We start from the raw sequence: 16387 nt of genomic DNA on the forward strand, positions 1-16387 counted from the left end.
AAACTAAATCGCAACTAACTTGCAGAAAAATGTTATAAAAATTGTTGTAAAAATTTCTCCGATTTTCGAAATATGTCCGTTTAATATAAAATCAAATAAATATAAACTCATTCACGTGTGTAGAAGTAAACACAGGGCATAACTCAATGTGTGTATACCACGTGATAAATTGCGTCATAAATGCTACGTCGGAAGGCAATCTTTTGCTTCGAATGAAAACTTTAAACAAAGATAACTTTCCTATTTATTCACCATTTTAAATGAAACATAGCGCAGTCTACGCCGCTTATGGAGCCCCACCTTCTGTCTTTTACCAGAGTTTGATTGAAAGCTTAGTTTCTAAAACACTTCTACAAACCTTTTCACAATACAGCCGTCTGACTGAGCCTTGTCTAAACATTATTTTGGAAACAGGTTCGACGAAGTGTTTGATAAAACTTATCACTTTATCAAACTCCGGTAATAAGACGAATGCGTGGATCTTTAAGCGGCGTAGACTGCCCTTTGTTTTATTGTGGTGTAGTAAAAGAAAAGTTATCTTCGATTTAAGTCTACATTTAAAGCAAAATGTTGCCTTCTGACGTAGAATATATGACTTAATTTATCACGTGCTATACACACACTGATAACTGCACCACGGAAGTGACGACAGCTCATTTTCTTTGCATCTCCGTTAAGTGGTGGAGCTAGCGTCAAGAGGTCGTGAATTATCAGGCTATAGTTTTGAAATTGTATTACGTCTTAAGTACATGAAAGTTATCATTGGAAGGTTCATTATAATAATCAGGGGATGTAGGGGTCTTTTCAAACATGCCCTTAAAAAGAGGTTTTTATATGATATCCGAGCCGTTCCCGCAACAAATAAAATATTTTTATTTGTAATTAATGGACATAAGTCAATATATAGTCCTATTTTATTTACTTATTTTAAATACTCGGAGGGATCCCTATTAAACTTTGACGTCGGGATACCGATCATTAGGATTAAATGGGATTCTAATGTCCATATTTATCGATGGTATGATTTTGTAACTAGTCTGACATTTTGCTTTTCCGGTGAAACAACTGGAATATACAGTCGAACCCCGTGGGCCCGATCAGACAGGGACCGGTAAAATACCTCGAGCCTCAGGAAATTAGAGCCATAAGGTAATGCTAACAATTAATAGAATGAAATCAGTCTTTCAAAAAGCAAAACAATTTTAGCTCCTTTTTAATTCAATGTAACTTTGGGTGACCAACAAAACCCTAAAAAAGGACCAAAATGTAAAAATCATAGAATTAAAACAAAAACATCATTTTAAAGGGCAAGAATAATCTTAACATATATGTAGGAAGTAAGTTGATCTGTTGAAAAACTAATTCGTGGGAACTGCTTAACGATATTTCCCCTGTATAACTCTATGGGCACTTTCGCTACATTAGATTTTTCCAAAGTTGGCAATGTATGTCCAGTTCGAGCCGGCATGGAAATCCAACCAAGCTAGGTCTAGCTAACGGGGTTCGAAAGTAGTCAAGAAAGTTATTTTGGGCTAGTGTTGTGTCTCTCGTTCAATTTAGTTGTGCCCAAGCCTTGTGTCTCTAATCAGGGATTTCTGTTTTTGGTAATGCTAAGATTTAATAATAAAATCAGTCCTTTATATCCAGTTCGAGCCAGCACGGAAATCGAACCAAGCCGGTTGGAGCCAACGGGGTGCGACTGTAGTCTTTAAATTCATTTTTGGCTGGTGTTGCGTCAACCTTTCATTTTAATTTGTGCCCAAACCTTATGCCTATAAACAGGGATTTTCTTTGTATTATGGCTCATTTAAATTCTCGGAGGTTTACTTATGATAACAATCATTATGATTAAAGGGTTTCTTATGTCTATATTTATAGAATTAATGATTTCGCGACGAACATAATGGATTATTTCCCGGTGAAACACTGTGAGTCAAGTGTATATAGTAGTTTGTGGTTTACTTATTTTAATCAGAGGTTCCCTAGTTAACTCAAGTGCGGCTCATTTCAGTTTTAGGTCATTTAGAACAAAAGGTTCACTTACTAGAAGTGCATGCGAATGAGTGGTGTATATATATATTATATATCGCATGATTGTTTAAAAACAGAGTATCCGTATGATAGTCACATTTTTCTATTGTTCAACAAAGTGCTATAAGGTTAAAATATCCCCTAGATTACGCAATAGCCCTTGTGGGCGACCGGTTTTGTTGTCAGTTTTCCTTGACTGTACCGGCGTGTGTTCGTTCAACACTAAAACAGTTTTTTTAATCTTCATTGGTTTTTTGTTCTGTATTTCTGGTATCAAAGAGTACAATAATTATAATATAAGTGTTTTTATATACATTCCCAGAACTATAAATAATAATATCGTGAGGAAGCAACTCTACATTTTTCTAGATTAAAGGCACTAGCGGCACTTACACCCCACTAACAAAGATTAAACCTAAATTTAAAATCTAGCATGACTTTCATTTAGCGTTGTTATCATACATTTAATTATGAAACCAAGGTCGCTGAGCGAGTGAGCGAGTCCCTTGAATAAACAATAGAACTTTATGTTATAAGATGAGTGGGAGGAACAAACAATAGAATCAACGAAAACTTTCCTATGAGTTGGTTGAAGACACTAGCGCACTCACATTCTCATAAAATTTCTTATGTAGTGGCCGTGTATTTGCTCCAGTAAATCTTAAATTTAGTCATGGAAAATTAACCTGAGACAAAACATTGCATGCCAAAATTACCTGCGACACGGTTTTTTAAACTTCTCTTAACTAGAAGCGCTTTAATTAACCTTTATTTGAATGCATTATTTAACATGATGCGTTCTAAATTCCTTCGCTAAACCTGGTGCGCTTTTGGCTTCTCTTTGAATGTATGTTTTTACCTGATGAGTGATTTGAATGCATGTTTTAACTTGATGCGCTTTATTTGACTTGTCTTTGAATGCATGTTTTAACCTGATGCGCTGTATTTGACTTGTCTTGGAATGCATGTTTTAACCTGATGCGCTTTTTTTGACTTGTCTTTAAATGCATGTTTTAACCTGATGCGCTTATTTGACTTGTCTCTGAATGCATGTTTTAACCTGATGCGCTGTATTTGACTTGTCTTGGAATGCATGTTTTAACCTGATGCGCTGTATTTGACTTGTCTTGGAATGCATGTTTTAACCTGATGCGCTGTATTTGACTTGTCTTGGAATGCATGTTTTAACCTGATGCACTGTATTTGACTTCTCTTAAAATGCATGTTTTAACCTGATGCGCTTTATTTGACTTGTCTCTGAATGCATGTTTTAACCTGATGCGCTTTATTTGACTTGTCTCTGAATGCATGTTTAAACATGAGGCGCTTTTTTTTTTACTTGTCTCTGAATGCATGTTTTAACATGATGCGCTTTATTTGACTTGTCTCTGAATGCATGTTTAAACATGAGGCGGTTTTTTTTACTTGTCTCTAAATGCATGTTTTAACCTGATGCGCTTTATTTGACTTGTCTTTTAATGCATGTTTTTACCTAATGTACTTTATTTGACTTGTCTTTAAATGTATGTTTTAAACTGATGTACTTTATTTGACTTGTCTCTGAATGCATGTTTTAACTTGATGTACTTTATTTGACTTGTCTCTGAATGCATGTTTTAACCTGATGCACTTTATTTGACTTGTCTTGGAATGCATGTTTTAACCTGATGCACTTTATTTGACTTGTCTCTGAATGCATGTTTAAACATGAGGCGCTTTTTTTTACTTGTCTCTGAATGCATGTTTTAACATGATGCGCTTTATTTGACTTGTCTTTTAATGCATGTTTTTACCTGATGCGCTTATTTGACTCGTCTTTTAACGCATGTTTTAACCTGATGCGCTTATTTGACTTGTCTCTGAATGCATGTTTTAACCTGATGCGCTTATTTGACTTGTCTCTGAATGCATGTTTTTACCTGATGCGCTTATTTGACTTGTCTCTGAATGCATGTTTTTACCTGATGCGCTTATTTGACTTGTCTCTGAATGCATGTTTTAACCTGATGCGCTTATTTGACTTGTCTCTGAATGCATGTTTTTACCTGATGCGCTTATTTGACTTGTCTCTGAATGCATGTTTTTACCTGATGCGCTTATTTGACTTGTCTTGGAATGCATGTTTTAACCTGATGCACTTTATTTGACTTGTCTCTGAATGCATGTTTAAACATGAGGCGCTTTTTTTTTACTTGTCTCTGAATGCATGTTTTAACATGATGCGCTTTATTTGACTTGTCTTTTAATGCATGTTTTTACCTGATGCGCTTATTTGACTCGTCTTTTAACGCATGTTTTAACCTGATGCGCTTATTTGACTTTCTCTGAATGCATGTTTTAACCTGATGCGCTTATTTGACTTGTCTCTGAATGCATGTTTTTACCTGATGCGCTTATTTGACTTGTCTCTGAATGCATGTTTTTACCTGATGCGCTTATTTGACTTGTCTCTGAATGCATGTTTTTACCTGATGCGCTGTATTTGACTTGTCTTGGAATGCATGTTTTAACCTGATGCGCTGTATTTGACTTGTCTTGGAATGCATGTTTTAACCTGATGCGCTTTATTTGATTTTTTTTTAAATGCATGTTCTTACCTGGTGCACTGTATTTGACTTTTCTTTGAATACATGTTTTAACCTGATGCACTGTTTTTGACTTGTCTTGGAATGCATGTTTTAACCTGATGCGCTTTATTTGACTTGTCTCTGAATGCATGTTTAAACATGAGGCGCTTTTTTTACTTGTCTCTGAATGCATGTTTTAACCTGATGCACTTTATTTGACTTGTCTTTAAATGTATGTTTTAAACTGATGTACTTTATTTGACTTGTCTCTGAATGCATGTTTTAGCTGATGCTCTTTATTTGACTTGTCTTTTAACGCATGTTTTAGCCGGTGCACTTTATTTGACTTGTCTTTTAATGCATGTTTTAACCTGATGCGCTTATTTGACTTGTCTTTAAATGCAAGTTTTAACCTGATGCACTTCATTTGACTTGTCTTTTAACGCATGTTGTAACCTGATGCGCTTTATTTGACTTGTCTTTTAATGCATGTTTTAACCTGATGCGCTTATTTGACTTGTCTTTAAATGCATGTTTTAACCTGATGCACTTTATTTGACTTGTCTTTTAATGCATGTTTTAACCTGATGTACTTTATTTGACTTGTCTCTGAATGCATGTTTAAACCTGATGCGCTTTATTTGACTTGTCTTTTAATGCATGTTTTAACCTGATGTACTTTATTTGACTTGTCTCTGAATGCATGTTTAAACCTGATGCGCTTTATTTGACTTGTCTTTTAATGCATGTTTTAACCTGATGCGCTTATTTGACTTGTTTAAATGCATGTTTAAACCTGATGCTCTTTATTTGACTTGTCTTTTAACGCATGTTTTAGTTGGTGCACTTTATTTGACTTGTCTCTGAATGCATGTTTTAACCTGATGCGCTTTATTTGACTCGTCTTTTAACGCATGTTTTAGCTGATGCACTTTATTTGACTTGTCTTTTAACGCATGTTTTAACCTGAGCTCTTTATTTGACTTGTCTTTTAACGCATGTTTTAGCTGCTGATGCTCTTTATTTGACTCGTCTTTTAACGCATGTTTTAGCTGATGCACTTTATTTGACTTGTCTTTTAACGCATGTTTTAACCTGAGCTCTTTATTTGACTTGTCTTTTAACGCATGTTTTAGCTGATGCTCTTTATTTGACTTGTCTTTCAACGCATGTTTTAACCTGATGCGCTTTATTTGACTTGTCTTTTAACGCATGTTTTAGCTGGTGCACTTTATTTGACTCGTCTTTTAACGCATGTTTTAACCTGATGCGCCTTATTTGACTTGTCTTTTAACGCATGTTTTAGCTGGTGCACTTTATTTGACTTGTCTTTTAACGCATGTTTTAACCTGATGCGCTTTATTTGACTTGTCTTTTAACGCATGTTTTAGCTGGTGCACTTTATTTGACTCGTCTTTTAACGCATGTTTTAGCCTGATGCGCTTTATTTGACTTGTCTTTTAACGCATGTTTTAGCTGATGCTCTTTATTTGACTCGTCTTTTAACGCATGTTTTACCTGATGCACTTTATTTGACTTGTCTTTTAACGCATGTTTTAACCTGATGCGCTTTATTTGACTTGTCTTTTAACGCATGTTTTAGCTGATGCTCTTTATTTGACTCGTCTTTTAACGCATGTTTTACCTGATGCACTTTATTTGACTTGTCTTTTAACGCATGTTTTAGCTGGTGCACTTTATTTGACTTGTCTTTTAACGCATGTTTTAGCTGATGCTCTTTATTTGACTTGTCTTTTAACGCATGTTTTAGCTGGTGCACTTTATTTGACTTGTCTCTGAATGCATGTTTTAACCTGATGCGCTTTATTTGACCCGTCTTTTAACACATGTTTTAGCTGATGCTCTTTATTTGACTTGTCTTTTAACGCATGTTTTAACCTGATGCTCTTTATTTGACTTGTCTTTTAACGCATGTTTTAGCTGGTGCACTTTATTTGACTTGTCTTTTAACGCATGTTTTAGCTGATGCTCTTTATTTGACTTGTCTTTTAACGCATGTTTTAGCTGATGCTCTTTATTTGACTTGTCTTTTAACGCATGTTTTAACCTGATGCGCTTTATTTGACTCGTCTTTTAACACATGTTTTAGCTGATGCTCTTTATTTGACTTGTCTTTTAACGCATGTTTTAGCTGGTGCACTTTATTTGACTCGTCTTTTAACACATGTTTTAACCTGATGCGCTTTATTTGACTCGTCTTTTAACGCATGTTTTAGCTGGTGCACTTTATTTGACTCGTCTTTTAACGCATGTTTTAACCTGATGCGCTTTATTTGACTTGTCTTTTAACGCATGTTTTAGCTGATGCTCTTTATTTGACTTGTCTTTTAACGCATGTTTTAGCCGGTGCACTTTATTTGACTTGTCTTTTAACGCATGTTTTAACGCATGTTTTAGCTGATGCACTTTATTTGACTCGTCTTTTAACGCATGTTTTAGCTGGTGCACTTTATTTGACTCGTCTTTTAACGCATGTTTTAGCTGGTGCACTTTATTTGACTCGTCTTTTAACGCATGTTTTAGCTGGTGCACTTTATTTGACTCGTCTTTTAACGCATGTTTTAGCTGGTGCGCTTTATTTGACTCGTCTTTTAACGCATGTTTTAGCTGGTGCACTTTATTTGACTTGTCTTTTAACGCATGTTTTAGCTGATGCTCTTTATTTGACTTGTCTTTAAATGCATGTTCTTACCTGGTGCACTTTACTTGACTTGTCTTTTAATGCATGTTTTAACCTGATGCGCTTTATTTGACTCGTCTTTTAACGCATGTTTTAGCTGGTGCACTTTATTTGACTCGTCTTTTAACGCATGTTTTAGCTGGTGCACTTTATTTGACTTGTCTTTTAACGCATGTTTTAGCTGGTGCGCTTTATTTGACTTGTCTTTTAACGCATGTTTTAGCTGGTGCACTTTATTTGACTTGTCTTTTAATGCATGTTTTAGCTGGTGCACTTTATTTGACTTGTCTTTTAACGCATGTTTTAGCTGGTGCACTTTATTTGACTTGTCTTTTAACGCATGTTTTAGCTGGTGCACTTTATTTGACTTGTCTTTTAACGCATGTTTTAACCTGATGCTCTTTATTTGACTTGTCTTTTAACGCATGTTTTAACCTGATGCTCTTTATTTGACTTGTCTTTTAACGCATGTTTAAGCTGGTTCACTTTATTTGACTTGTCTTTTAACGCATGTTTTAGCTGATGCTCTTTATTTGACTTGTCTTTTAACGCATGTTTTAGCTGGTGCACTTTATTTGACTCGTCTTTTAACGCATGTTTTAGCTGGTGCACTTTATTTGACTCGTCTTTTAACGCATGTTTTAGCTGGTGCACTTTATTTGACTTGTTTTTTAACACATGTTTTAGCTGATGCTCTTTATTTGACTCGTCTTTTAACGCATGTTTTAGCTGGTGCACTTTATTTGACTTGTCTTTTAACGCATGTTTTAGCTGGTGCACTTTATTTGACTCGTCTTTTAACGCATGTTTTAGCTGGTGCACTTTATTTGACTTGTCTTTTAACGCATGTTTTAGCTGGTGCACTTTATTTGACTTGTCTTTTAACGCATGTTTTAGCTGGTGCACTTTATTTGACTCGTCTTTTAACACATGTTTTAGCTGGTGCACTTTATTTGACTCGTCTTTTAACGCATGTTTTAGCTGATGCTCTTTATTTGACTTGTCTTTAAATGCATGTTCTTACCTGGTGCACTTTATTTGACTTGTCTTTTAATGCATGTTTTAACCTGATGCGCTTTATTTGACTTCTTTTTGGATGCATGTTTTTAACTGATGCACTTTTTTCTTTGAACGTATGGTTTAACCTGATGCTCTTTTTTTGAATGTATGTTAAACCTCATGCGCTTTTTTCTTTGAATGTATGTGTTAACCTGGCGCGCTTTTTTCTTTGAATGTATGTTTTAACCTTTAATACCTGACCATGTTTGCCGAGCATGAGACTCGTAGCGATAATTTGATTTTCAGCGCAACCAGAAACGGAACTACAATAAAAAGTAACGCCAAACCCAAATGTATGTTACATACAATCGAACAGGTAAGATACTGCCAAACAGAAAAAAGAACTGTCTAGCCATATGCTTGCATTTACATTACGTAAATACTCACATATTGCATTCATATACGTTAAAAGCAACACCTTGGTGTTCACCTCGCCATCAATGAGTTATGACACATGGTCATCGTCTGCAGGGGGAAATATATCTCGCTCTTTACCTGTAGGTATTGGCAGTATGTTACCTTTCTGATTAATGTAAACTCATAAAATGTGTAGATTTTAACTATTTTATTGTAAAATATATCACATCAATTTCATGCAAACAATAAGGAAATATTCAACAACAATGAATGAAAAATAAATAATCGTAGAGGCAGTTTTAAATTAATGGCACACAAGTGACTGAAATGCCTTTTCTTTGCCGACTTGTACAAACATGGAATAATTGCTAGACAAACTAAGCAAATTGACGCTTAAGCTCTCATGAAATGATCGCTTGATGTGCATTCATATTAACTATAACAAAAAACATTTATAAACATAACAACACATTGGTCTAAAAAAAATATTAAAAAAATGATTGAACGAGTTACAGCGAAATTAAAGAAAAGATGAGACAATATTGCCAAACTAAACTAAAATAATTTATATTTTTATCAAAAATGAAGTCAATATTAAATAAAAACAAAAAGTTTTGAACTAATTAATTCATATACTATCGATCACGATTTTTATTTCGATTTTTTATTATTCAAAGCAGAAAAAAATAATTTAGAGCTGTTCATTCTTCTTGGCATGCTTCCAAATGGCTTTGGTTAATGCAAAATAATGTTCAATGTACATTATGGTGGAAATCATCATCAAATGGACGGAACAAATTTCAGTATCCATGGTACATTTCTAAAACAAAAAGCCCTCGTGTGAGTAGCTGTCCATAACATATATTATGCACCAATGTAAATAGTAAATAAAATAAATAAATAATAAAAAAGAGATTGCACATATGTATCACAAAATCAGTGCCATCCAAGTAACGCACATAGCTGGAATCATATGACATGTACGCCATTGAAATCACTCAAAATCACTGTAAATTGCATGTTTTATATGATTAATTTTACACCACAATTTTCATCGATCGTATTCGTCATTTGAGCTTTACAATCATCAATATTATTTGTGGCATTTACTAAGTAAACCTTCAATCACGTATCAAATGTCAGTTGGAAAACAGTAATGTTTAACTTGTTTGATTGTTTCTCATGCAATTTCAGTTTTCAGCACATTTAAACGGTTGAAACCATTGCATCATTAATAGCCGCATAAATCCCCTTTAGATATTTCATGACAGCTTCACTATCCTTTATAACAACATAAGCACGCAGGGTTTCGTTCGTAATGTTTTCTCCAGTGCTTTTAAAGGCTTGGGAAACTTCAAATACCGTGGTCACATTGGAGGTATCTTCCCTCATTCCCAACAGCGCTATTTTTATATCACAAAGAATTCTATAAATTTCAATTTCTAGTTCCTCAAGCCGCATTTTCAAACTTCCCTCTTGTGTTTGCTTGCTTATCTCATTATGTGTTCGTATGTATTCCACGTGTGTCACGAGTTTAAATAACAATGAGTAATGTTCCTTCAGTGCGGTTGCAGGCTGAAAAAAAAGACAAAAGACATTAAAATCTTGCGAAAATATTACCACAAGAAATGAAATTAAAGCTGCACTCTCACAGATTGATTGTTTTGGCAAATTGTTTTTGTCTTGAAAAGAGCCAGTTTTTGCGTAAATGTATTGAAACCAGTGATATAAAACTGCTGACAAAAGGGCAGAGAGCAGTTTTCATAATGAGCTGATTCTGAGACAAAAAAAAAACAACTAGAAAGGTCAAAACTGTCAATGTGTGAGAGTGCAGCTTTAAATTACTTTAAACCCAACCCTAAGGGAAGAAAATAGTCAAAGAATATATGGTTACTACGACGGTATCTAAAAAATTCAGCTTGAAACCCAGATTACAGTATTACGAAAGACGGTTTCCAAAACGAAGATGTTGCAACATTCTAAACTTGTGATACTCATGCACTTAATAGCTTTGAGCGTTTTTGATGTATACGCAATTTTACAACAACAGCGAGTATTTATAGTTTCTTCACTTGATTTAGACTGCAACGGTTTTCGAATGAATTTTAAACGTTGGTTTATTTTAACAAATCATTTAAAAGGGTGTGTAAAGTGTTGATTAAACTTACGTTCTGAACTGCAGCTATTTTTGTCTGGTCGGTTAAAATCACGTCCTCCGAAGGTAAAAATGTATCATTTTCAACGTGTGAGGTCAGTGCTGCAGAACTAATGTATGTGTTTCTGACCTGAAAATAAAAACAATTAAAGTCATAAAATACTTCGGATATATTGTTTTGCATAGTGCATGTAAGGTATAAAGACATGTTGTGTTAATGCTGCAGAGCGTGTGTATATATTCGACATAAAATATTAATACATACTATCATAACGTCTTGGATTTAAATAATTACAATTTGAGCATATGGCGTGCGTTCCTATTTTCATTAAGTCATGAAAACGTGATATTCGTCAAAGGCGTGTTAAGAACGCTCAACGTATACTTTATACGCCCATCCATACGGTTGTACGGTACGTCTAACTTAACTAAATCGTTCACTTTAATACATTCCTGAACCTTGTGAAGATCTCCCCATCTTTCCCACAAAAATTTAACAAGCTTGAAAAACGTAGGTCAGACGTAATATACGTAAACCTCCAATTAAACGACCTTGTGTAATCGGAATGCTCACTCGGACTCTTTTTTTTCCGATGTCAGCGACAGCTATGACAATCAATGCACTAGGATTGGCGAGGTCATTGAGATAAAGGTAGAGGTTCAATAGTTTGGTCAAAAGGAAGTTAAGGTAAATTCTAATGTCCCTAAGATAGATTGTAAAACAATAGATAAAGCCATATTTAATTTTGATGTATGTACGGTATGATTGAGAGTCATACATTCCAGCATTGAGAATATTGAAGCAGGAAATGACATCTGATATTAAGACAGATGTGTAATAGTCCATTTTTTTCACATAACATTTTGTTGTATTTTTTCATTCAAATTACATGTGAAAAAAGAAGACGCGAACTTTGATGTTTAAAGTCTACTAACTCGGCTTGTTCTGATTGTCTTAAAAGACAAAATAAATCCTAGCACCCAGGATCGTTTTATCATCACTTCTTAATTGATGGATTTGAAGAGGAAATAAAGTTTTAAAAATGCATACCTGTCTTATTAATTGTTCTGAATATTAAGTAACAAATCACCAATAATAATAATTGCCTTAATAGAGGAAGAACACTTGAATGGACTAGTAAAATTTATAATATATTATCAATTGAAATGGAAATGAATTTATCTACGGATGATTTATCATGTTCAATTTCTCTTTGCTAGTTTTTTTTCCATATGTCCAATGTAATTAGCAGTGACTGAGGAGTATACATATTACTCATCAGAGATGCGAGACATGGTTCCTTCGACTTAATTTAATAGCAAAAGTTCTGACAAAGAACAATATATTTACTCATGTTTAGTTCCTTATTGCAATTTTCAATTTAACTTTCATGTCATCACTTTGTTTAGTGTTGTTTTTTTAATTCAGGCCACAATATCAAGCCAAATCTTAATATAGATTTCAACTCATTTTACCGCTTAAAAGCAAAGTATGATTAAAAATCTTGTACGTTTTATACTTTTTAAAACCATATATTCCATAGAATGTGTTGTTAAAAATGTATTGTCAATAATTGAATGAAAACGAATTCTTGAGCAAAAATATACTTAAGAAATTGTAAAAAATACAATGAATTGTACTCAAGTCCATTACTTAATGTACAATATTTTCCCCTTGGAATCTACACCACAGGTTTTAATCAACACTATTTTTTATAGAATGCTGTTTTAATAGTCGTCAAAACATATATTATTTTCAATATATTTTGATGGTTTGTGGTTAAATGAGTTGAGACTGAGTTTGCGACCTGAGTTGTGTATTTTCGTGATATTGAGTCTGGTCATCGGGCTTTTCCATGTACTTTAGATTACTTTCATAAAGACATTCGGAACACCTCGGCCATTTTCCAACGAAAACAAGAAAACAACCCCGGATGTATATGGACGGTTTAAAATGACAGAAACCTTTATATTTAACTATGCTGCAAGGAGATAGCGTAGTAATGTCAATTGAGCAGTAAACTGAATGACTTTACTCTTGGGATTCTTAATTAATTATGCAGTAATACACTTAACTGGCAATTAATTAAAACTTTGTTATACAAATACACGTTAAACACTACAATTAATTAAAACTATTATTTAAAATTTTACAAACTACTTTATTCATGTACCGGCATACATGTGTATATCCGAAGTTGTAATCGAAGAAAAATGACTGAGGTATTCAGAATGTCATACTGATTGTCAAATCACATAAACTAAGAACAATGCCGTTTGTGGTTACCTAAATATTGACTTTTTTAAGATAATATTATGTTTCCAAACAACTAGTTCAAATTCAGTGTGACACTTTTATTTTTATATAGGGAGATGGAGAAAATACCGTTATAAAAAAGCCTGGCCAATCTTAACATGCATCAATTGATACACTTGCAATGGTAAGCACATATTTATATCAAAAATGGTTCACTCTAGTTCCATCTTAATAAAAATATTAAATCTAAATAAGCCAAAATATCACAGATAATGACAGTGGAACCCCACAAGTATTCACTTTCACTTACACATTAATCACACCGTTAGCAGTTACATTGCACCTCTGGTTACACGTTAACTAAGAAATATGTAAGCTAGTTTATCCCAGGAACACTTACATATTGTTTAATCTCCGCAGACGTAAGCCTGGCACCCTCTGCTCTTCTGACAAGGTCGCCAATGGCAGTTTGTATAGGTACATTAACTAGAGATTCCCCATTGTCATAAAGATTGCAGGGCCTTGAAATGTTGCCAGTAGATCGAGCTGGCCTGTTCCGAGGCATTGGTGCAGCTACTGTCGACGCCACAAGCGTTGTCATGATAATAAAGTAGGTTTTCCACCGGAAAAATGTCAGACAACCTGCAACAAAGAAAAGGAATTTAGAAAAAGACAGAAAAAAATCCGATAGAACTACTGCTGAATAATTAATTAATTAATACAGGGTTATGATAATCCAGTTTTGATGAAATGATGAAACAGTCTCATTATGTAGAATACTCCATAAGTATCTTCGTAATAATTCATTTAGATTTGTAAATAATCCTTTCTCTTTTTCGGTTTTTATTTTTTTAATGTGAGGCATATATATTAAGTAAAATATGTCAATACCTTTTGAGGAAATGCTAAGTAGAGTGAATATCAACTTTAAACAGTCAACGTCAATAAACATAATGCATTGTATCAACATCCAATATGTTTAACTGAATCGAAGAACAGAGTAATATGTACTCGATGAAACAGATTTGTTCTGATTTATTTGTCTAATACCCATTATTTATATGATATTGTGTATGGAACATCTGGGATTCCCGTTGGGTTTTCAACAATTTCACTGGCTATGATATATTTCAAAATAAATACACGTCCTAATGAGGCTTTCATCATATTGGTTATATATTTCCGCCAGTTATAAATAAAGTTAAAACTTGTAATCAAAGTATGAGAAGTATAGTCACAAGAGGTGATTTTTTTGCAGATTTCGTTACGCATAAATAAAAAAAAAAAAAAAATATTACATATTCCGCGTTAACTTACTTTTAGGTAATATTTGAACAAGTATTTTAGCAAACGTTTTCATTTTGTTATGTTTAAGCATACTTCTTATTATATCCTGTATCAATTGACAATGAATATATTTGATGAAGCTACATACATATATAGGTAGCTTGTTCAAATCTTTCATTATCTATAAATAGAAAATGAGTTAGCTTACCTACCTTTCAATTATGAAGTTCAAGACCTCTCCTAAAATTCTCTAACCCATAAAGTCCCGCCGTTTTTTCGCACAGATTGTCAAATAAAAACCGTTTCTTGTCACATCCGTCACTCAACCATGAAACTAAGGTGTTCCTCTTCTGACGTATGAACACCAGGCGTGGTTTCGACTCGGCCGATGAACGCATTTCAGTTTAAACTTTTATGAATGAAATATTAAAACAAGTCATTGCTAAATTTTCCCAGACATCCATCAATCCCATTGTCACAACGTTTCACAACGACGTGAAATTAATCTCACCCTTTTAGCAGTCAAGCTATACTCTCACATCGTCATCTAAATGAATCGCTCTTACATATATCCAAGTGGTTAAGTTTTAAGCCTGTATTTCCCTTATAACTACATCACATTGTTTACCATAAGTGCATACAAAGTTTAATAGTGAAGCAGTACTTTCGCTAAAACATACAGATTAATATGCTCAAGCATCCGAAACGCATGGACATAATATACACCATGTTAGCTATGATAAACTATTTGCATCTAGTTTCGCAATTGTTTGACAAATTTATACTTCAATTGACACTATTTTGATTTTGTTTTGTAAATACGATAGGGATAGATGTTTTGCGTTTGCATTGGGTCACTTATAAACCCGAACTATTTTCACTGACCGACATATAACTTCATAACCTGCAATTTGACATTTTTTTATCGAAAACAACCTCAGATGTATGCCAGTACATGAGTAAACGTAGTTCGTAAAATTTTGAATAATAGTATTAATAAATTGTAGAATTGAACGTGCATTTTGTATATCTTAATTGAAATTGATTGCAGAGGGGGTTATTAGTGCATAAATGATTATGAATCCCAAGAGTAAAGTCATTTAGTGTAAGTCATAGATTGAAATTACTACGCGATATATTTGCAGCGTAGTTAAATATAAAGATTCCTGACATTGTAACCCGTCCAATTACATCCGAGGTTGTTTTTGATGGAACACGGCCGAGGTATTCCGAATACGAAACCAGCATTAATCCCTGGTTTGCCCACCGTTTAACTTCTATACCATATGTCTATTTTGTATTGTGACATTGTGTGTCCTTCGTTCAGTGTTCGTTCGGCCTTGAACTTTTTAAGGTCACCGTTAAATGTCTGGCTATTTGGCTTGTCTCTGTAGTTCTATTGGAGTATGCACCCGAGCGCAATTAATTATCAATAATGCAGACGTACAAAGGCTGATAATTATTTTATACCAATCTATCTTAGCTCCATTTTGATGAAAAATAACAACCTAATTTTTGGATCCTCTCGAGTCCGCTCCCAGGGTCAAACTCACCAGTACTGAGTGTCCATGTGAGAGGCCACAATAACTTTCCCCGACCCTTGACCGTACCCGATACCTTTTGATCGGGAGTCGGTCATTCTACATCTGAGCCGACCCGACCTGTATAACTTACTTGAAATGGGCGTGCATTCATAATAACAATGTATTATTCGTTCATAATATTGTTATTACGTCCAATACTTATTGTATAGTATATTGAGATTAGTTTAACTAGCAATGATAAACCATATATGTTTTAGGGAGGAGAGTACCTAGCTGTTCCGACGCTTGTCGTAGATTTGTTACGATTGACATAGACTCTGTTTAGAAGCACGAGGTTAAAGCCCAGCAAACACTGGACGATATGCCCCCGGCCAGCTGGATACTCTCATCCCTAAAACATTTATTTTTTCCCATGACGGTTGAAAACAC

General features: G+C 34.2%; 1 protein-coding gene across 2 annotated transcripts; it reads right to left on the bottom strand.

The window, feature by feature from the left end:
* Window positions 1-8950: 8950 nt before the first annotated feature.
* On the bottom strand, window positions 8951-14988 carry LOC128218222 (uncharacterized). Of its 2 annotated transcripts, none has more exons than XM_052925831.1 (4): window positions 14627-14988; window positions 13528-13769; window positions 10884-11000; window positions 8951-10290 (listed from the first exon to the last, which is right to left on the bottom strand). In XM_052925831.1, exons 2-4 carry the CDS (start codon window positions 13726-13728, stop codon window positions 9922-9924), a joined length of 687 nt encoding a protein of 228 aa, XP_052781791.1. In that variant the 5' UTR covers window positions 13729-13769; window positions 14627-14988; the 3' UTR covers window positions 8951-9921. The 2 variants fall into 2 exon arrangements, with proteins under 2 accessions (XP_052781791.1, XP_052781790.1); XM_052925830.1 differs by lacking the exon at window positions 14627-14988 and adding an exon at window positions 14019-14148.
* Window positions 14989-16387: the final 1399 nt, after the last annotated feature.

This window comes from Mya arenaria, chromosome 14 (genome assembly GCF_026914265.1).
Source record: "Mya arenaria isolate MELC-2E11 chromosome 14, ASM2691426v1".
Classification (NCBI taxonomy): Eukaryota; Metazoa; Mollusca; class Bivalvia; order Myida; family Myidae; genus Mya; species Mya arenaria.